General features: G+C 44.2%; 2 protein-coding genes across 8 annotated transcripts in view; one reads left to right on the top strand and one right to left on the bottom strand.

Moving 5' to 3' along the window:
• Positions 1–1,590, top strand: part of NRN1 (neuritin 1) — a 406,802-nt gene extending 405,212 nt beyond the window's left edge. The window contains exon 4 of the transcript XR_014250884.1: positions 1,577–1,590. The gene's annotated coding sequence lies outside the window, so the exon portion shown is untranslated. The remainder of the gene's footprint in view (positions 1–1,576) is intronic.
• The window catches only part of FARS2 (phenylalanyl-tRNA synthetase 2, mitochondrial), a 391,286-nt gene that overhangs the window by 257,449 nt on the left and 112,482 nt on the right, over positions 1–21,355 (bottom strand). For all 7 annotated transcript variants that reach the window (XM_082413329.1, XM_082413326.1, XM_082413331.1 and 4 more), the window contains one exon: positions 9,695–9,826. In XM_082413329.1, coding sequence (XP_082269455.1) covers positions 9,695–9,826 — 132 coding nt within the window. The remainder of the gene's footprint in view (positions 1–9,694; positions 9,827–21,355) is intronic.

Here is a 21,355-nt window from a genome sequence, read left to right as displayed (position 1 = left end):
AGGCTTCGTCATTACTGCCCCAAACTACACTTCTATTAGCCTCCCAGTTTACCACCAACCCCAGCAGCCAAGAGACGAGCCTTTCCCCAGGTGTCCTTCGCGGGATGTGCTCCACAAAAGGGACCTTTTCACAGAGCTATTCCGTGTCCTGTGACTCTGGGAAATCTGCTCGCTCGCCCCAAATGAGAAATAGAGAGAGGCATACAGGACCTTTCCCACTCACTATTTTCCACACTTAGTTGAATATCAAATCTTCTTTTTCCTTTGAAAAACCTAATAATACCCAGTGTTCTATGTCATACAATTTGAGAAATGCTACCCTTGGCCAGTTCCTGAATTATGTCCATTAAAAAACACAATCTGAAAATCTGGCCTAACTTTTGTCTAATGACATCACTTCATTTTATCCACGGACATAACAACACGGCCATTTCATGAAGACATTGCTTCCAGCCTAAAATGCAGAAACAAATCTTGAAAAAAATAACTTAGCAGATTGTGTTTATCCCCACGGTACCATAAATAATTCCTAAACTTCAAATTGCCTCTTTGCAAGGGAGAAAATAAAACTGAACCACTGAGTAGCACAGCACTACCTGCCTTCAAAGCTGCAGTGATCCCATGAAGCAAGAGTTTCATAAATAGTTTAAATAAAGTTCAATTATATGAACATCCTTTTTTATCTTTTTAATAGTCTCGGAGAGTTTCTTTAAGGGGTGTGGGGAAGAAACCTGATTAACTATCCATAGATACCAAAGTCCAGCTGCTATGCAATTTTCCATGTGGTGCTATAAAACAAACCAAAATCCCCTGAGGGCTGTATTAATACTACGCATCTCTGGCTTGTTTAAGAGGCCAAATCATGGGATCCGAGAGCTAAAAGGAAATCTGGATGTTATATCATCTAAGACCCTTAGTTGATAGATGAAGAAACTGAGACCCTCAGGACTTGCCCAAGAGCTCCAGCACAGTGCGTGGCGGGGCCTGGCTGTAGGTCGATCTTCACTCCGAGGGCCTCCTGGATCTTCTTCTTCCTGTTACCTTAGGAGCTGCACTGAGCAGCTAAGGACAGACTAGGCCAAGGGTCAGCCTGGGAAACTAGGGTATTTCCCTCCACACTTACTGTTTAGATGAGCCTGGAGAAAGAATAGTACACATTGGGATGAGGAAATGGGGGTCCACCCACTCGTGTGCTCATCATTCGTTTTATAATATATATATTGAGTGCTGACTGTGTGCCAGGCATTGTTCTAGGAACTGGGAATACAACAGTGATCAAAACCAAAAAAGTCCCTGCTCTCATGAAGCTTACATTCTAGTGATTCCAGAGTTTTCTACCTGAGACTGATTAAAGACAGACACCTGGAACTAAACGTTTAAACAGGTTATAGTGAGAACATGTTTGCACACGCACACACACACACACACACATGATCTTCCATATGTCAGAAGCATGTCCAAAAACTCCCACAAGGAGGACTTTCCAGATAAATCCCACCCCCAATCCCTGTCTGATTTAGGAAACAATCACCACACACATCAAAATACTGGGAATCTATTTCAATGGCTTCTCTAGGGAGAGAGGAAAGTAGAAAAAGTCAAGCTCTTTTTCAATCATCCTTCTCACTAAGCTAGAAAGGGAGATGGTGAGGAAAAGCATGAAAGAAATAAGTGAATTCTGTGTAATGGTATTGGAGGAGAGAGGCTTAAGCACACTGTGAGCCCCAGGTAAGCTGAGAAAGAATATGCAAGACAGCCACAATGTACATCTTACCAGCCAGCTACTGTGGATGGACAAACCACCACAAATCTCAGCAACCACATGGCTGTGGGCCAGGGCTTCAGCTGGTCCAGACTGGGCTGGCCTTAGGGCTCCAGGGTTGGTTCAGGTCCACTCCACCTGCTTCTTACTGTTCTAGAACCAGCAGGCTGTGCATGTTCACCTCATAACAAAGGCAGAAGCAAAAGAGGGCAAAAGCAACTGCCAAGGACTTTCGAGCCTTTTTTCCTTTAGCTGCTAATATCCATTTAGCCAAAGCAGTCAGGTAGCCAAGCCAAAAATCAACAGGGCAGAGAGAGAAGTGTCCTCTTCCCACAATGGAAAGTGCTTCAAAGTCAGAGGGCAAAGTGCATGGATATAGGGTGGGGGGGTGGCATGGGAATAGTAATAGAGTCTGATGAAAGACATAACCATTTGCAACAATCCAAACTTGCCAAATTTCCATTTCTTTCTAATCTGAACCTTCTATTTGGAAACTCACAAACTACTTCAACAGCTTCAAAATGTCAAAAGCTAATAGCTAATATTTGGATTGTATTATTATTATTATTATTATTATTATTATTAGGGTTACTGCTTCAGGAATGAGGAGATGATAGGAAAAAGGAAAACAGTTGAAAATGGAAAACTAAGTCCACATTGATGGGGGAAGGACAATTGCTTTATATCAGCTAAATATCCAAGACCTTAGACAATGAAAATAAGACACGAGACAGAATCTCTGCTTTCCAGAAGTCTCCCACGTATAGAAATGATGCCACAGACAGTATGTAACACATACTACAGCTATCAAAACATCAGAAATATGTACACGCACTGTGGCTTGAAGCAAGTTACCAAAATCTTTGCTCTTATTACAGTAGCAGAAATACTGGAGGGGATGGCATGGCTTCTAACTAGGATCAGAAAGAACTACAAAATATACCAGGAGACAAATCCAATTCTGTGCAAACAGTATAACTGGAGTCCCCAAGCAAGCTCCAAGTTGCCTTTCCTAGTCAAACAAGAGCATCCCAGAGTCTGCCTTCCCAGCCCCAGGAACTGTCACAGAGGGTGGGACCAGACTCAACAGAACATTAGGAGAGAGAGGGGAGATGTTTGAAAGTCATTAAATATGCAGAATCCCCACGCTGAAAATATGAATGATACAGCAATCACATCAGAGACTTGAACCACTGGAGTCAAGCATGACAAGCCAGAAGGGTTATCTTTACAGAACTTGTCAACTTACACCCACTCGCATTCCCTGACAAAATGACTTTTTGGGAGAATGATGTTATATAAAGAAACCTAAAGCTACGCAAGTAAGAAATATACATATTCCATTCATGAAAGAGCAACTTAAAGAAAAAAAGCCACAAACCTAGAGAATACGATTTTAATATATAAAAATGACAAAAGATTAGTGTTCAAAATAGATGATGAATTCCTACCAATCAATTAAAAAGAGACAAAGAGATGGGCTTCCCTGGTGGCACAGTGGTTAAGAATCCGCCTGCCGAGGCAGAGGACACGGGTTCGCGCCCTGGTCCGGGAAGATCCCACATGCTGCGGAGCAACTAAGCCCGCGAGCCACAACTACTGAGCCTGCACTCTAGAGCTCATGAGCCACAACTACTGAGCCCGTGTGCCACAACTACAGAGCCTGCGCTCTAGAGCCCGTGAGCCACAACTACTGAAGCCCGCACACCTAGAGCACGTGCTCCGCAACAAGAGAAGCCACCGCAGTGAGAAGCCCGCGCGCCACGACAAAGAGTAGCTCCCGCTCGCTGCAACCAGAGGAAGCCCGCGTGCAGCAACGAAGATCCAGCTCAGCCAAAAGTAAATAAATTAATGAATTAACTAATTTAAAAAAAGAAAGACAAAGAGAAAAATGAGCCCTACCCCAAAATGAGCAAAAGAAAAGCTGCATGTGTCAAATAAATTTATAAAAAACGTGATCAACCTCAACAGCAATCAGCTAAATGTAAACGAAACCTCAGCGACAGACTACTCTAAACTCGATCAAAGCAACTGACCGAAGTCAAGCGTCAGCGGAGAGGATGTGGAGCAGCAAGAGCGTCCCTGCAAAGGCTCAAGGCAGAGCGAACTGGCCCAGCTGCTTTGGGAAACAGCCTGGTGACACCAACAAAGCTGAAGCTGCTCCGAAGTGCTGACTTAGCAACTCCACAGCCAAATAAAGTACACCTCAGAGACACTCTCACTCCTGTACGTACAAGACGCACAAAAGTGTACACGAGTAGCATTTGTTAGCAGCAAAAAAAAGGGGAAACAGTGAAGTGTCCATTAAAGAATGGATGAATAAACCGCAGCATATTCGCCCAGTAGAATTTATGCAGTGAAAAATGAACAAACTAAAACTCTACACATGACAACAGAGATGAACTTCATAGCACTGCATGGAAAACTAAAGTCATGAGAGGATGGGTAGCATGATTCCATTTGTTAAAGCATAAAAGCTGGTGACAGTTAGCTTGTTTTACAATATGCATAGAAAAACTATAATTAAAATCAAGGTAACAACACAAAATTCAGAATAGTGATTGCTCATACGAGTGGGGGGAAGGGAAGGTACTAACAGGGAGGGACACAGGGGACTTCAACTGTATCATGGCCTAACTCTTCAGCTGGGTGGGGGACACTGGACTGATCTATATGGTAAAGGACTGGAAGACAGACAGAGACAGAGACAGAGACGGGCATATAACGTATCAGCATGAAGTATTTCAATGAAGAAAAATTTTAAGGAAAAAAATTATTTTTTAATTAGGGAGACTTAAGCATGTTATGGCCAAGAGTAAAGAATGAATACAGGAAGAACAAAGTTGGACTAACACTTCCCAATTTCAAAACTTACTACAAAGCTATAGGAATCAAAACAGTGTGGACATGAGGACAGGAACGTAGAACAACATAATAGAATTGAGTCCAGAAATAAACCCAAACATGATTTTCGACAGAGGTGCCAAGATCATTCACTGGCGCCATCAGTTAGACCTCCAGTGGTCTAACTGATGGACGGAGCTCCCTCTTTGCATATCCCAAAGCCTCATCTCATGAATGGCACGTAAGCTCATGCTCTAATTACACAGCTTTATCTTCCCTGCCTCACTCCAAGTTTTACAGGGAGAAGTCACGTCTTACCATTTTTTGTATCTTCCTCTTTGTCTAGCACAGTGCCTTACGCAGACAAGATGCTAAGTGTATGAGTGGCGTGTTTGCTTGTATACAGCACAGTGCTGGTACAGTCTTGGTCTGTGCCATCTGGAAGTTCACCAACTTAGATCAGTAACACTGAGCGATATAAATGTGTGTAGAGGCTGTAGAGACTTCTACCAAAGAGGGATAGACTGCAAATAGATTTATTCTTAGATAGGAAAAGCAGCATTAGGTATGCCAACTGGGCGTCCAAGCAAAGACAAAGTACATAAGCCCTTGCCAACAGGAACTGAACTTCTTCTAGGGTGCATGCTTCATGTGCGCCTATCACCAGTATTCCACCCTGAGTGCAACCAGGACGAGGGCTTGGCACACTCCTCCCCAGTCCTTCCCCTCCCCACTCTGCCCACCGCGCCTCTGTTACTAAATCGGACCACATGGCCCCCTAATCGTTCATGTTTACATCTCTGTGCACTGCGCTGTTCTCAAAGGCAAGGACAATGCTTATTTGCTTTTCTGTGGCCTTAGAAGTAATTCAAGAAATATTTGACAAACAAATGAACAAAAGAATGATTATTTAAAACTAGAAACTGTTCATGTACGTATTTACAAGGTTTTCCCCAAAGAGTCAAGTTTTAAATTTTAAGGAAGAGGTAAAGAAGGCGATTCCGTTTTTAAAGTTATTTTCCACTATGGAGACGTTTCTGCTTCCTGGCCTAGGTATAATCTTCTAAATTTCACAGGGGCTCGATAAATGGTAAATTCCTTCCAGGCATGATTACAGCCCATAGTCACCTGGTGATGGTTTCAGATGTTCCTGCTCCATATTCGACCTGCAGAGACAGCAGCCCCAGTCAGCCCAATGGGAAAGAAGTGTGTCGTATTTGGAGACGTGACTCACTACTGTCCTCAAGGGAAAAACAGTCAGATCATCATGACGGCAGTCACCACCCACGTCATAACTACCAAATCTAAGCAGTCAGAAAGCAACGGCAGGAACTTCCCTGGTAGCGCAGTGGTTAAGAATCCGCCTGCCAATGCAGGGGACACAGGTTCAATCCCTGGTCCAGGAAGATCCAACATGCTGCGGAGCAACTAAGCCCGTGTGTCACAACTACCGAGCCCATGTGCCACAAGTACTGAAGCCCGCATGCCTAGAGCCCGTGCTCTGCAACAAGGGAAGCCACCACAATGAGAAGCCCATGCACTGCAACAGAGTAGCCCCCACTCGCCGCAACTAGAGAAAGCCCGTGTGCAGCAACGAAGACCCAACGCAGCCAAAATTAAAATAAATAAATAAATTTATTTAAAAAAAAAAAAAGAAAGCAATGGTGAAGTCACTAGAACTTAAAGAAGAAGAAATAAAATTCTCTTAAGCTATCCAGAACAGCCTTATCTTATTCTGTGCGCAAAAACACACACACGCCATAGTCAACTTAAATGTGTAATAAAGTGTTTTCATTGCCTGTTCAAATTAGGAATCTAATCTCATGCTTTTAATTAAATGCACTCGATCACAGAGATAATACACACGGGGGATGAGCCCCTCTGCAGGAGTAACGAATAACTACACAACAGAGTTTTGTTTGCTTTTGTTTCATTTGGTTCCAGCTCTTCATTCTACGTTAGGCAGAATCATTTATTTGAAAGGAATTTCTAGCCACTTCAAAATCATGCAATTTACTGTTCAGGTAGCAGAACACAGTAGTTGACTACTGTCGGAAAGATTTGGGCAAGCGGCGCTGCCAGCCATTCGAGTCCGATCACCTTTCTGAGGCTCTGTAAGATGGGGTTAATAACAGCATCCACCCAGAGCCGTGCTGTCAAGGTTAAATGAAAGAAAGCCTCTAGGGCATTTAGTGAGAGGCTGGCACACAGTCAGGGCTCCACGGACGTCTGCTATTATCACTGCCCCGTCAGCCTCTTCGGTTGTCGGTTGTCGTTTCAGCATTTAGCTGAACCTCTGAAGGACCATAAAGATGGAGAATTGTAACCATCAATTTTAGCATTTCTTGGAAGTTCTATTTTCAAAGGCAGGGGAGGGGAGGAGAGGGGAGGGAAAAAAATACAGGAGGAAAGACAGCAAGAACGGCAAACTGAACAGAGGCATAAAGTGCCCGGAGCCAGGCTTCCGCCACACCGTCGGAACTCAGAAAACAGAAAGTTAGCTGCACTTGCAAATGTTGTCTGTGGTTAGTGACCGCCACGCACACAGTCTAAGCATTTCAACTACAGACGTCAAAACGCATTCGAGTCTGAGAACACGGAGCAGGACTCCGTCATAATAACTTCAAGTTCAAACAGCAAAGCCCACACAGAATCTCCTTTATAAAATCATTTCTTCTTCCTTTTCTTTAGTCTCTCTCTCTCTTGCAAGGTATTTAATTTAAATTTTATGTGTACCATTTCCCAACAAATGAAAGCACCTCCCACCACCAAGGTGAATCTCTCAGACACATTTGCATCTTAGGTGTCTTCTTTTTTTTTCACTTTGCCATTTCCGCCAAGAATCGCCTGACATGGCTGATCTAATTGTAGAACAGCAGTCTCATTAATGTGCAATAATGACTTGGAAACCTGTTTCAGAGACTGTATTCAGCCAATTACTGTGTGAATAAACCTCATAAAAACCCATCAAGGATATTGGAAACATACAAGGAAGCACAATTCCAAGTGACAACTCATATGTGACTCACTCGCCCCCCGATTTGCTTTCTGAGTTCTGGCCCCTGACACCATGTGCTCCTGGGGGGAAACCTAGGATTCCTGCAAACCTTCTGTCTAAAAAACAAAGCAAAACAAACAAAAACACCACAGAAGTATTTGAAGTTAGTTCCTACTCAAGAAGAGATTAAAGCTTACATATTTGCTCCCAGTATTTTGTGTTTTCTATTAAAATACATATACATCTCTTTTATTTTCCTGTTTCCTACCACTCTCAATTTTCTTTCTCCCTCTAGAATCATTCACTCAATCCAGAATCATGGATACTAAAATGACCAGGATCAAAGAGGTAATCTAGTTCCAACTGGCTAGAAATTGTTTCTATGACGTGCAGGACAGGCTCTGTTTAAATATTTTCAACTAAGGGGGCTCTCTGTTAATAAATGGCTCTCACCATTTGAAAAAAAAGTTTAATAACAACAGAGATTAATTTTTACTGAAAAAATGTTACTACGTGCCAGACCCTGTGCTAAGCACGCCACGTGCATCACCTCCACTAACCCTCATACAGAACCTTTGAGGGCGGTATCGCTGTGCTCATTTAACTATGAGAGAACCGAGACGGGCCAGGTTAAGCAACCTGCCTGAAGACACACAGCTGTCAACTGACAGAACACATGCTGCTTCAGACACGCAAGCCCAGGCCTCCCAGCTTTTACTCACAGGCCCTCGTTTGCGACCTCTCTGCTCCCTCTTCTCCAGGACAGACCTTCAAATATTGGAAAACCATCCGAGGAGCATGTGGTGCTGTGCTGGGCCAGCTCTCCCGCAAGCCTTGCTTGGCCGAGCGGAGAGAAAACTGTGAGCTGGCTGGTCCGGGCCCCTGTGGAAGAGGGGGCGGGGAGGCCAGGCCCCAGGTCTCCCAGCCCAGGCAGCACCAGCTCCTGCGTTCACGGCCGCCCCATCTCCCGTCTCACTCCAGGTGCACTCTCTAACCCCACGACCTTACCCATGGTCCATCCGCAGCTCTGGGTCACCAGGAGGGACCGCTCCCCTCCGGTCTATGGTGGGAGGCCCGTGACCAGCCCTGAGCCAGAGCCACCACCCTCCCAGACCACAGAGCGCGTGTCCTTCTCCAGGAGGGAGGGGCAGGGGCAGCGGGGAACCGTCGCATCGGGTCCCCTCTGCCTGCTGCTCAGGCAGGGACCCCTCCCCACACGCCCAGTCTCAGCCAGCTTCCCATGGAGGATTCACACTCTGAACAAGTATTTTTTAATTTAAATTCAGATAGTGACTTAAAAAAAAAACCTCACAGCTCTGAAATTAAGTTTAGAGATAATCCTTTTTTTTTTTTTTGGCTGCGCTGCACGGCCTGTGGGATCCTAGTTCCTGGACCAGGGATCGAACCCGGGCCCTCGGCAGTGACAGCATGGAGTCCTAACTGCTGGACCGCGAGGGAATCCCTAGAAATAATCATTATTATTAAGCAATGGTCCTGCAGAGGAGAGCTGGAAAGATCCTTCTCGAGTTCTTACAGAACGGGGAGAATGTCATCAGAGCCCCATTTTCCTCCCTCCCCCCCGTCAGGGAGCACTGCCAACGCTGAGGGGGGCAAACCACCGAACATCACAGGCCTAAGTATTTTTATATTGTGTTTTTAGCATATTTATGAAATACCTGCTGAATTTGGTTCCAAATGCAGTAGGAACAAAAAAAGGGATTATAGTTGGCTTTGTTCTTAAATAGTTTGGAAGACAAACCACTCTCCTGGGACACGCATCAAAGGCCTGTGGGCAATTACAAGGCAGCCGATCAACAAATACGAAATCACGAAGTACAAACCAACGCCGGGCGCTGAAAAGGAAGAGCTCCAAAACCAAGAAGCCTTTGCAAAAATTAGACGTGAGAGATGAAGTTCTTCCAGAGTGAAGTGCCAGAGAAAAGTCTGGAGGGCAATACAAGGAGAGAAAGACGGAGGCTAGTCCTACAGGAGTATGTAAACGTGGATGCAAATGAGCCTGTAAATGAAGTTAACTGGGAAGGGAGTGCTCTTTAGGAGAGCCTATAAATAAATGTTGGATTCTCTTCTACCTGAATTTACCAGTTGCTGTTCCATCACCCCACAGCCAAGAATTTCCAGCCATTCCCCGTGGAAGCTGATCTCCATCTCGAAGGAAGGATGAGTAAACGGAAAGTAGCAGTCCACCCATCTAATGTCCAGCCCTGAAAAGACACCAAAGAAAAACAGACATGGAGCATTAAAAGGCAGCCTTGCCTTTCCTGTGATCAAAGCCACCCTTCGGCTAATGACACCAATTCCTACATTCTGACTAAAATAAATAGCAAACAAATTAATTTGCAACACTTTCGGGGAGGCAATAAATCTTAAAACTTGTGAAAAACTGGGCATGTCTTTTACAATATGAAAAACACTTTGTGTAGCTCCAGGACCCTCTAAAACCAAATCAATCACCTGCCAAATCCCTGCAACCACCGGGCAGAGGAAAAAATTAGGTCAAGATAATGGGAAAGCAGGTAATTCTGCTAGTTTCTATAAGTGAAAATGACATCTTCTCAGAGTTAAAGAAAAAATACTTTTACTGTTCTTCAAACTTACATATCAACAATATGACTAATTCAGGATAAACTAATCAACTTTCACTTCCATAAATAGATATATTAACTTTTATTAACTTTATAAGAGCTAATAAAAGGTTAAATAAAATAAAATCAGCTAAATTTGAGCAACACATTTTAAAAAGTCAAAACATTTTTTTCTACAGATGAATGATAAATATACTCACATCCAAGACAAACCAAAAAAGTACATGCTAAATGCCAGGATGAATTTCTCACTATGCAATCATAAACATGTCACTTACAAACAATAATATTATCATTTAACAAAGGAAAAGACTAATGAATTCAAAACAAGTAAAGCCTGCAAAGAGCAGAGGTCACTAAGAAGAGAAGGCAGAATAGGAGGTCACCTAGTAGCCAGATGCCCACTGTGAAGACACCCAGAAGAGCAGGCACTGAATAAAACCAGTAACAAAACTTGCTTCCGTTTACTGAGCACTTACTTCGCCTCTACCATTCCCATTTCACAGATAGGCAGAAAAACTATTAGGAAGGTTGTGTGTCCTGCCCATAGGCACACGGCTAGCAGGTGACCAGGCCACACCCGGGGCCGCCCGACTCCAAAACTCCTGCTCCTGACAATTAAAACATAATCCCCTGCCCGTCGAGAAAGATATTTCAAGAATCAAAAGTCACATACGAACAGAGTTATAATACAAAGGAGCCCTTGCTATGCTCAAAATGATATAGGAGAAGATAGGTTTTTCTTTCATTGTTCTGTTTTAGTTGCATTTATTTTTCTAGATACCTGCTGTCAATGGCAAGTGACAACTGATTTCTGTTTACAGTCGTAATACAATATTTCCCCCTTTTATTATGAGCCATGTGGTATATTATACATGTGGTATAACAGACAAATATTAAACTCTACGTACATACAGTGTACACGGTTGATAAGTGTTGACATATGTATACATCCATGAAACATCACCACAATCAATATCAGGAACATGTCCATTACCCCCCAAAGTTTCCTCATGCCCCTCTGTAATGCTCCCCACCTGCCCATCACCCCCGCCTCTTCTCCTCACCAGCCCCCCATCCCCAGGCAACCACTGACCTCCTCCCTGTCATGACAGACGAGCTGGCACTGCCTAGAACTTTATGAAAATGCAGTCACACACAATGTATTCTTTTTCTGCCCGGGTTCTTTTACTCGGCGTGATTATTTTAAGATTCACCCATGTTGCTGTGCATGTCAACAGTCCATTCGTTGCCATTACTGAGGAAATTTCACCAACATTTTTTCTACCCGGGAAAAAAATGTAGATGTTGGGGCAGTGTCTGCAAGTCCCCCGACATTTCTGTACAGAAGCCCCTACGGGCAGACCAGTTGCCTACTTGCCACTGAATTCTGCGAAGAAGGGACCTGGACACCCGTGGGCTCATCCATCTTTGGGACCACTAATCCCCGACCAATACTGTATGAGAGCTCCAGAGACAGCCCCACTGGCAAACGGAAAGGTGTTAAGTGCTGGGATGTATAACTGAGCACAGAGGGCGGGCAGACAAAACCATGTTATTCGTTCTTTTTGTAACTCCTGGCAGGTGAGCACAGATCACCTTCTGAGAACAATTTAGAAAAACAAGTTCTTTATACATGGCTTTGTATACCTGGATCAAATTTTACCAAAAGCAAGACGAGTTTTCAGAGTTAACATGATGATTTCATATAATTCAACACCACTAAGTGCCTGGAACAAAGTTAGGTACGGTCTACACAAATTAATTTTTCTGTACTTCCTTATTCTATTCCTTTGGGTAAAGTTTATCTCTTTATACCTCACACCTAGAAAGCTTAGGTTCCCCCCAGTCAGACAGAAAGCAACTTGAAAACATTAGTAACGCTCAAAATAACCACAAGTAACTCTATCACCAGTGTTCATTAAGCCTGAACTCAACCTCTCCTGCGTGCACACCCGTCCGAGCTGTCGGTGCCAGCGGTGTCAAAGCACAAGGACTGAACTGAACAGCGTGTGACGGTCTCTGCCCTTCTCTAGGAGCCTTCTTTTATCAAAGGGCTTTGGCTTTACCACTTGTAAAACTACAAAACATTATAACTTTGGATAAAAACTTTTTTAATGTTGACTAAATTCTCAAGATAAAATCTCCATATGTTGGCCGCATCAAACCTCGCTCTCTTTTGGTTGAAGGCCTCCATCACCACAGCCCTCGGTTTCCTTTTGCTCAACCATCCTACAGGTGTGTCTCTTTCAGTAGCAATGAAAGTAATGGCTCCACAGTGAAAAATGCACCCAGCAAAGCGTGACAAGGCAGGGAAGTCGGCCGAAGTCTCTCAGGACACATGAGATGATTAACATTACGCATCTGAGAGGCAGAACTCACTGACGGCAACAGCACAGAAACTAACCCAGAAAACACGGACTGGCAAAAGCTGTGTCCAGTGTGACTAGAAAGTTTCTGATCCTTTCACCTCCTCAGATCCTTTGCTCAGATCCTTTTTAAACCTGTGACCCTGCAATGAATGCCGAATCCATAAACCATTCACTTCCTTTTTCTACTACCTTAAGGATTTCTTCAGTTCTTAAATTCGTCTTCCTTCACATAAACAGGAAAATGGCAAAATCTACAAAGTTCCATATTTGAGAAGCCTATGGCTATACTTCAAACATAAATAGTCATTATTTAAAAGTAAATTATAGGGCTTCCCTGGTGGTGCAGTGGATAAGAATCTGCCTGCCAATGCAGGGGACACAGGTTCGATCCCTGGTCTGGGAAGGTCCCACATGCCGTGGAGCAACTAAGCCCGTGTGCCACAACTACTGAGCCTGCGAGCCACCACTACTGAAGCCCACGTGCCTAGAGCCTGTGTTCCACAACAAGAGAAGCCACCGCAATGAGAAGCCTGCGCACTGCAACGAAGAGTAGCCCCCACTCTCCACAGCTAGAGAAAGCCTGCGCGCAGCAATGAAGACCCAACGCAACCAAAAATAAAAAATAAAAATAAAAAAAAGTAAATTATATTAGTTAATGTGTAATTTTTATCAAAATACCATATTCTTTTACATATTCTAACAATTTAAATTTTGACACATAACAGTAATTTTTTTCATAGCTGGTGGTAGAATCATTTATTAATTACTTTTATATTACCCCCAAATATACACTTTCTTCTTGTTTTCTCCCCTTAACCTCAAAATTATAGTAAGGATTATTATAGCAGATTGAAAAAACATCTTGACAGGCAGCGTGTATCAAAGATGTGATATTGAATAACCACCTAAAAACTATGTTAAGTATGGCTTATTTCACACATCAAGTATCAGGAGTCTGTGAAAAAAATCCACTAAGAACTAGGCTTTTTGAATTATACATTAATAGAGGGAAATTTTTGGTAAACATGTCCAAATCATATATATTCATTATGCATTAGACTATTCTCCTTATTGGTGATTAGTTTAAATTAAATTAAATGTACATATATTATATACCTAATGGAAAATAATGCCAAAGTTCTTTCTTTTTTCTGTTTTATGTGTGTGTTTGTCTTTTTTTTTTTGGTTTGAATGTAATAATTTACTAAAACATATTTGCAAATGAAGTTCAGAGCTTTTTAAAAATTGTCTCAGAACCCTGTGAGATTACAGCAACTGTCAAAAATTATATATTAATTTTTAGGCTACAGCCAAGTAGAAGAACAAACCAAAAACCTGGATTCAAGTCTCATCCTGCCCTTTTTGCTGTGAAACCGTGGGTAGGTTAATCAACCTCTCTGAGCCCAGCTGCCCCATCTCCAGGCTGTACAGCAACAGCTGCTCTGCCCGGCGGTTGTGAGCAGAGGGCCTGGCAAGCCCCAGTCTTCCCAGAGGCAGAGATGCTCTCTGGAGATGCGGGCACCTGCTCTGCTTTCTCTCCTGAAGGAGGATGCTGAGGGCCCGAAGTCTAGGATCATTCCCTCAGCTGGGACCCCAGGAATGACTGGTGAGCATTCCTTCAGAATGGCGGTGTCACAGAGAACAGACTGGTGGTTGCCAGTGGGGAGGGGGTGGGGGAGGGATGGAGTGGGAGGCTGCGGTCAGCAGATGCAAACTGTTCCATGTGGGATGGATAAACAACAAGGTCCTGCTGCACAGCACGGAGAACTATATTCAGTATCCTGGGATAAACCGTGACGGAAAAGAATATAAAAAAGGAATACATATATGTGTCACTGAGTCCCTTTACTGTACAGCAGAAATTAACATAACATTGTAAATCAACTAGACTTCAATTAAAAAAAAATGTATAGTGATGTGAGCCTGAGTGGAAAAGGACTAGCAAGAACTTGAATTCGCTCAGCTCTGGCAGGACACTGCCAGCCCTACCTACCGCAGGGAACCAGGGCCACGGGCACAGGACGGCAGCACCACGTACCAGGCAAGACCAATCAGGGCCAGATGCAGGGGGCGGGCAGGGGCTCGGCCTCTTCCCACCAAGCCCTGTCGCCAACGCAGTACTGCGGCGCCTAACACTCGACATAGATGTTAAACAGATGCCATTCCAGGTCACCCAACCCGCGTTCATCACAGATCTCGTCTAAACACACCCTGTAATTCATTTCCCTGACTTACTCACTCGTGAAGGGACTCTTTCTCTGCTTCCCGTACCCCTTATATTTAAAGATGGGACTGTGCTATCAGAACCACCTCCCAGAGCTGTTGGAATCTAAATTTGAAAAGGCTGGTGGCCCAGACCAGAGCATATACCAGTGATTTTATATATGCTACCAAGGCTACCCTCCACTGAAGCAGAGACTTTTCCATATTGGCTATACAAATATGCAATTAATAACTGCTCTTGGGCATTAATTTTTCAATGCTGGTACCCGAGAAACAGCCGAATGTGGCAGAACTCTGATTCTCCTGCTTTCTACACCGGACACGGCAGGCACCCAAGGAAGGAAAGCGAAGCCGGGGAGAAAAAGGATGGAGGGTGCGCTCTGGCTAAAAAGAAATCCTTAAAAAGCTAGGACCATCCCAGGTGAGCACAACCTAACTAGAGAAATTACCCGGCCCTCACGGTCAAAGGCACCTGACAATTCCATCTCTTCTGCTTCTGCTCGACTTAAATCAGACCCACAGCCCTTTAAACTGAATACGTACCAAGCAGCGGACAGGCAATGTTTCAGAGTTCTCAGTATTGCTCTGTTCTCAGAGCTTTCTTAAAAAAAATTTTTTTGAACAGTAATATGTTCACAGGGTTCAAAATCAAAACACTGTAAGAGGATACATTTCCCTGTATAAATAGGGCATCGGTGACATCACAAGAAAAAAACTATAAGTATGTGAGGCAATTGATGTTAACTAAACTTATTGTGGTGATCGTTTTGCAATATATACATGTAGCCAATCATTATGTCATACACCTCAGACTAATACAGTGTTACAGTAAGGTCCCCTACATCCGAACCAGTTCTGTTCCCAGAGCACGTTCGTTCATTAAGTCCAATTTATTCGTAAATGCAACAAAGTTACCCTAGGTACCCAACTAACACAATCGGCTGTATAGTACTGTACTGTAATAGGTTTATAATACTTTTCACACAAATAATACATAAAAAACAAACACAGAAAATAAAGAAAACATTTTTAATCTTACAGTACGGTACCTTGAAAAGTACAGTAGTACCAGCTACATCACTGCTGCTTTTACACTTGCTTCCAGACATCCTGGGCTTGAAATAAAGATACTGTACTACTGTACTCTATACAGTCCTGCGCAGTAAAGTACACAGAAGCACACCCACTTGTAGAGGATGCACGCACGTGACCATGTACGCCATAGCACACAGTGGAAGATGTGAGCTCTATTTCAGCCACCGTGACTCCCTCTGCTGAGACAGATGCAAAGTACTAGGGGAAAAATAAAAGGCCAGCAACTTCTCCCACCGTTGCTGACAGTGTAACTGGTCCCACTGTTATGAGTCTTCTGCTTGGTGGAAAGAGCAGTGAGATGAAGTGTCGTTTCAGACTTCCATACGCAGGAATCCTCTTGATTAGGGCTTGGATCTTAAAATGATACTAGCATTTCTCTACCTCGCAGTGGGGTTAGAAACGGAGCGCAGCACAATTCAGTGCTCCCTCATCCTAAATCTGGGTGTGGGGTCCGAGGCACTGGGGTAAGGGGCCACACTCTGGCGACACAGGGAGCAGAGGGGACAGCCTGAGGGGAACCCGGTCCAGGGGAGAGCCGCAGCCACGCGCCCTCTGTCCTCAACCTTCCTCCCCGACCCATTGGCACAGGACGGCTCCAGACAAACCTGGCAGACAGAAGGTTCACCCTCCGCCTCTGCGTCTGATCCCAGAGACGTGGGCAGGTCCACCATGCACGGCAAGAGCAATCCTAGGCCCGTAACCAGATCCAGCTCCAGCACCTGAGGCCGAGTGACCTCGAGCAAGTTCCTTAACCTCTCACTGCCTCAGCTTCGTTCAAAATAAGAATAATATTCATCTCGCAGAGTTTTGGTGACAATTCAGTAAGGAAAAGTGTGTAAAGACTCTAAATACTCAATGGGTGATTTTTGAAATGAATGTCACTGAAAATCAGACCATGATTTAAACTCTCTCAGGTTTTTATAAAAATATGAAGAAAAAGAAACATTTCTCAAGTGCACGCTAAGGTCATCGACGTCTGCTGTTTATTTACTCTGGTGCCATGCTAAATGCTCACATGCCTCCTTCAGCTTAACCTTTACACTCATGCCAGGCTGCCATAAACACTGCACAATAATCACCACTGTTCCCATCTCACAGATGGAGGAACTGTGACGGAGACAGCTTACATATCTAATCCAAGTTTACACAGAAAATGCCAAGATCAGAATTCAAAACCAGGTGTCAGACTGCAAAGCCCAATGCTGCCCTCCACTGGAGCAGACCATGAAACTGCACTAACTGGCTTCCAAGCAAAGCGCCCTCCAAGGCCAAGAAGGCACCATCGGCCTCCTTGTTCTCCTAACGCACAACGAGAGGTAGGAGAAAAGGGAGAAAACCAAAAAGCCATGGTCTATGTTCAACGATAAGAGAAATACCTCCATTGGCCAGAAACAGAACAGAAAAGCAAACAGGGAGAGGGGACAAATCACAGTGCTACTGGGCTTGGGGTCCACCTTCAGGAAGAGTTGCCAGGAGCTTGCCTCCTGCAGGGTAACGTGCTGCTGGCTTGGCACCTGAGCGAGGCTAAAAGCTTGCAGTCAGAAGCTGGGACGGAATAGGCTCCAAGCTGGTGAAAGAAGGGTGACAAAAATCGTCACCAAATACAGCCTGGGGCCGTAGCTCTGAAGCGCTGTAAGCTTGGAGAGCCAAGCCCTGGGCGCTGGACCTGCCATGTCCCTAAATCAGGGCTGGTGAGTACATCTGACAGGTCCCTACAAAACCTCGTTCTGGATTTAAAGTTGGAAGAGCTCGGGGTAAACCCACACAGGGGAGAAATAAGCAAAGCGGGGAGGGCAGGAGGGAGGAAAGCAGAGAAAGGGAGAAGAACAAAAACAAAATCTTCCACTGAACATGACCTGCAGACCATAATTCCAACTACGTGATTGCTAAGTAAGAGAGCCAACACAACCAACAACCAAACCTGAAGTCACTCCAGAGGAGATTAATTTTATAAAACAGCCTGAGAGTGTAAAATAAGTATATTTCAGTTACCCCAAGAGATCCGTGAAAGCACAATTCACTGATTGCTCTTAAAAAAAAAATCATACGGCAATCCTTTTGTAAACCAGACCTAAACAGTGCATCTTTAGGATTTTATCTATCTCCCGATCAAATTCTTCCTTGAAAAGGAAAACACCAGCCCCTAATTTCAAAAAACTAAAAAAAAAATAAAATAATTTTTTTAAAGACAGAATATATGGAACAATGCCACACTAGACCTTGGATATCAGGTAACCAAGGACACTGATCCCTGAAAGATGAGCCCTAACACTGTCCCGGGAGAGAAAAATACAGGAGGAGCCCAGAAGTCTTCCCAGGTTGAGGACACAGTCTGTCCTGAGAGTTCATAGGTCAGGGTGAAAGAAGAGGGCTGTAGAGAGAGGTCTGAAGATCTGCAGAAGATTCAATACAAATGAAAACGTCAGTGCAGGTGTGTTGAAGAAACTCCCCAAGGCCAGGGAACAGACCACACAAAAGGATTAGCAGGAATAATGCTGGGAGCTCACAAAGACCAGAAAGGTGCCAGTTCCCAAACAGCCTCGCGGAAAACCTCATAATTCACGGGTTATCAGTTACAGTACTAAGAAGGGTCTTAAGTTGGTTGTGGGGAAAAAACTAATCCCGGACTAAAACCCTACACTGGCCCTGCCTAACAAGGCTTAAAAGGAGATGGGAAGGATCAAAGTGTTTCTGAGTAATCCCAGAACGAAGCTCAGAGAGATTATTAGGAATACAGAAATACACAATGCGTTACAAGGGAAAGTCAACAATATCGGGCATCCTATAGAAAGTTATCAGGCATGCAAAGAAGAAAAAAAAAAACAGAGAAAAAGAAATAGCAATTCACCAAGAAATGACACCGATGACAGAACTAGTTGAAAAAGACGCTAGCTAAAATATGCATGATAATGATATTTAGTACGCTCACAAAGCTAAAGGGAAGACTGAAAATGTTAGGTAGAGATAAAGAAGATTACAAAAAAGACACTAACTGAAACTAGAAAATGGGTGAAAAGAACACTGGATGGAATTTACAGCAGATTAGACATTGCAGGAAAAAAAAATGATTGGTGAATTTAAAGATATAGCAATGAAAACTATCCAAAATGAAACACAGAAGGAAAAAAAAAATACTGAAAGAAAAATGAACAGAGCACCGGTGAACTGTGGAAAAGTTTCAAGTGGCCAAATATACATGTAATTGGAGTCCCCAAGGGGAGGGAGTAACAGAGAAAATATCTGAAGAAATAATTTACTGAAATTTCTCAAATGTGATGATATATATATATATATATAAAGAATTGAGCTTTCTACAAACCTAAGCAGAGAGGAACTTTCCCTCGTCCATAGATCTTAATGTCTCCAGGTTGCCTGTGTATCAACCTCCTACAGGTAGAAAGAGTATGAAACAGGCACAGTCCTGGCACATTAGCTGTCTTGATTAAAGTATCTTGAAAAATTTAAGTACTTTTTTCACTGTACCTCGAGGCCCAATAATTTCAGTTCATTTAACATAAAACCCCACACAATTTCAACTTCTTATTTCTCTAGGGTAGGGAACCTGTTTCTTATCCCTACCCAGTCACCAGAGAATCATCAACTTTTTTAGGCTCCTTAAAAGCACTCCAGTTAATTCAATCATGGCTATCTCACGCTTTCTCCCAAACAGTTTCCTTGTACCAAGTCCTCAGGCCAGAAAGGTTAACCCTAGTAAGTATTTTCTCCACTCAGCAGACTCCTAAGGCAAGGTGGGTCTTAAGTCCCTCTCCACCTGAGTCCTAAGGTGAGGATGTCCTCTTTCCACTGAGCATCTGTACTCGGCACAAGGCAAGGCTCTCTGTGGCCCCATTTCAGAGCGTGTGACCCAAGGCTCCGACAGGCGGAGCTTGCCAGCCAGTTCTCATCTGAAAGTGCAGCCGGCCTGGACGACACCCGAGCCCCAGGGGGCAGAGACAGCTCCACAGGGACCGAGGCGGCCGCGGCTCTGCTACCTCACCTCCAGATGTAAGACGACCCTCTCCAAATCAGACAGCAGCAGACAGCCCAAAAGGGCACACTTCAAAATTATTAGAGTGACGTGCTTCAACACTCTGTAAATTTGACTCGATCTTAGGAACAAAGTAGGACTAACAACCATAAACCCAATTATTATTCTCAATCACTTTCACTTCATTTATATTAACAGGGATTCGTGGACAGAGAAAAATATGAAAAGATACGGAAGACACAGGATCCTCACTACCGAATGTCCTCACTCCCGACCAGGACAACATTCATACTACAGAGCCCTGCAACGTAAGGGCCGCTTACAGACCCTGCGGAGGTTGGGTTGACAAGCAAGTTATTTTGGGAGAATCAGCACCTATGGAAGGAAGAGGGTGGCAACTGCAGCGGGGGTAGTCAACCAACTGTAATCAGGCCCAACAAAGCCTTAACCTCACCAGAGCTCTGCGGCCTGCGCCGCCCATCAGAACTGCCCTGTGGGGGGTGGAGGGGGGAGGAGGGAGGGGGGAAGGTGGATGATGGAGCTGGAGGTGGCAGGGCAGGGGCTGGGGGCTGGGGGCAAACTGCTGGGCCTTTATATTCCTCCCACAAGCAGTCTTTGGCTGTGGGCAGCTCTGGGAAGGGCACTGTCCTTGGGCAAGGAGGCTTGCCCGCAGCTGTGGCGGCCCCCAAGGGAGCTGACGGCTGAGGCCACCCGCACTTCCGCCAGCAGGGTCCTGGGACGGGAGCTGCGAGTGCATCTCAGTGACAACCGTGAGCCTGTTTTGCTCTTCAACGGAAGAGACACGACTTGCCCACAGCAACACATCCAGCCGGCAGCAAAGAATCACAATTCACTTCTCCTTCAGACGCGTTCATCCAAACTGTGCTGTGAGGCCAGCGCCTCCTAAAGGGAAACTCCAGTGTGCCGGAGACGGCTGTAAACCGGGAAGGGCAGCAAGTGAAACCACAATGTGAGGATTCCTAAATCCCATCTTAGTGGCTCTGAAAGAAATGATCTGCTAAACACGGTACAAAACAGAGGGGAAACCATTTAGAAGTGTGTAAAATGTCAGTGTATTCCACAAGCATATAAACTGTCTAAAGGGCATTTTCTTTCTTTCCAATTCTAAACCGATAACCTCTCTCATAACAGCCTTAGGATGCTGGTGCAATTGAAATGTTAGCAGAAAATACCCAACTGCTTTGGAGAGGGAAAAAAAGCTCTGACACTAAAGCAGCTGTAATAACAAGAAATTGCCACAAGGAAATAGTGTGTTCTAATTTTTAATTTTGCTTTTCAAGAACAAAGGAATACAACACTAACAATTTAAAAGAGGAAAAAGCTCAGACCATAAAAACAAGTATAAAAAGAGTTGTTGAAAAATTATGAGGCCTGCTGAGGCAGTTCCTATTATTAGCTAATTAAAGAAAGACTGAATGTGAAGTTTCTAAGTGATCTTTGGGATCTGAA

This window comes from Balaenoptera physalus (assembly GCF_965194825.1).
Source record: "Balaenoptera physalus genome assembly, chromosome: 11".
In the NCBI taxonomy this organism is placed as follows: Eukaryota; Metazoa; Chordata; class Mammalia; order Artiodactyla; family Balaenopteridae; genus Balaenoptera; species Balaenoptera physalus.
This window is presented reverse-complemented; position numbering and strand designations above follow the sequence as displayed.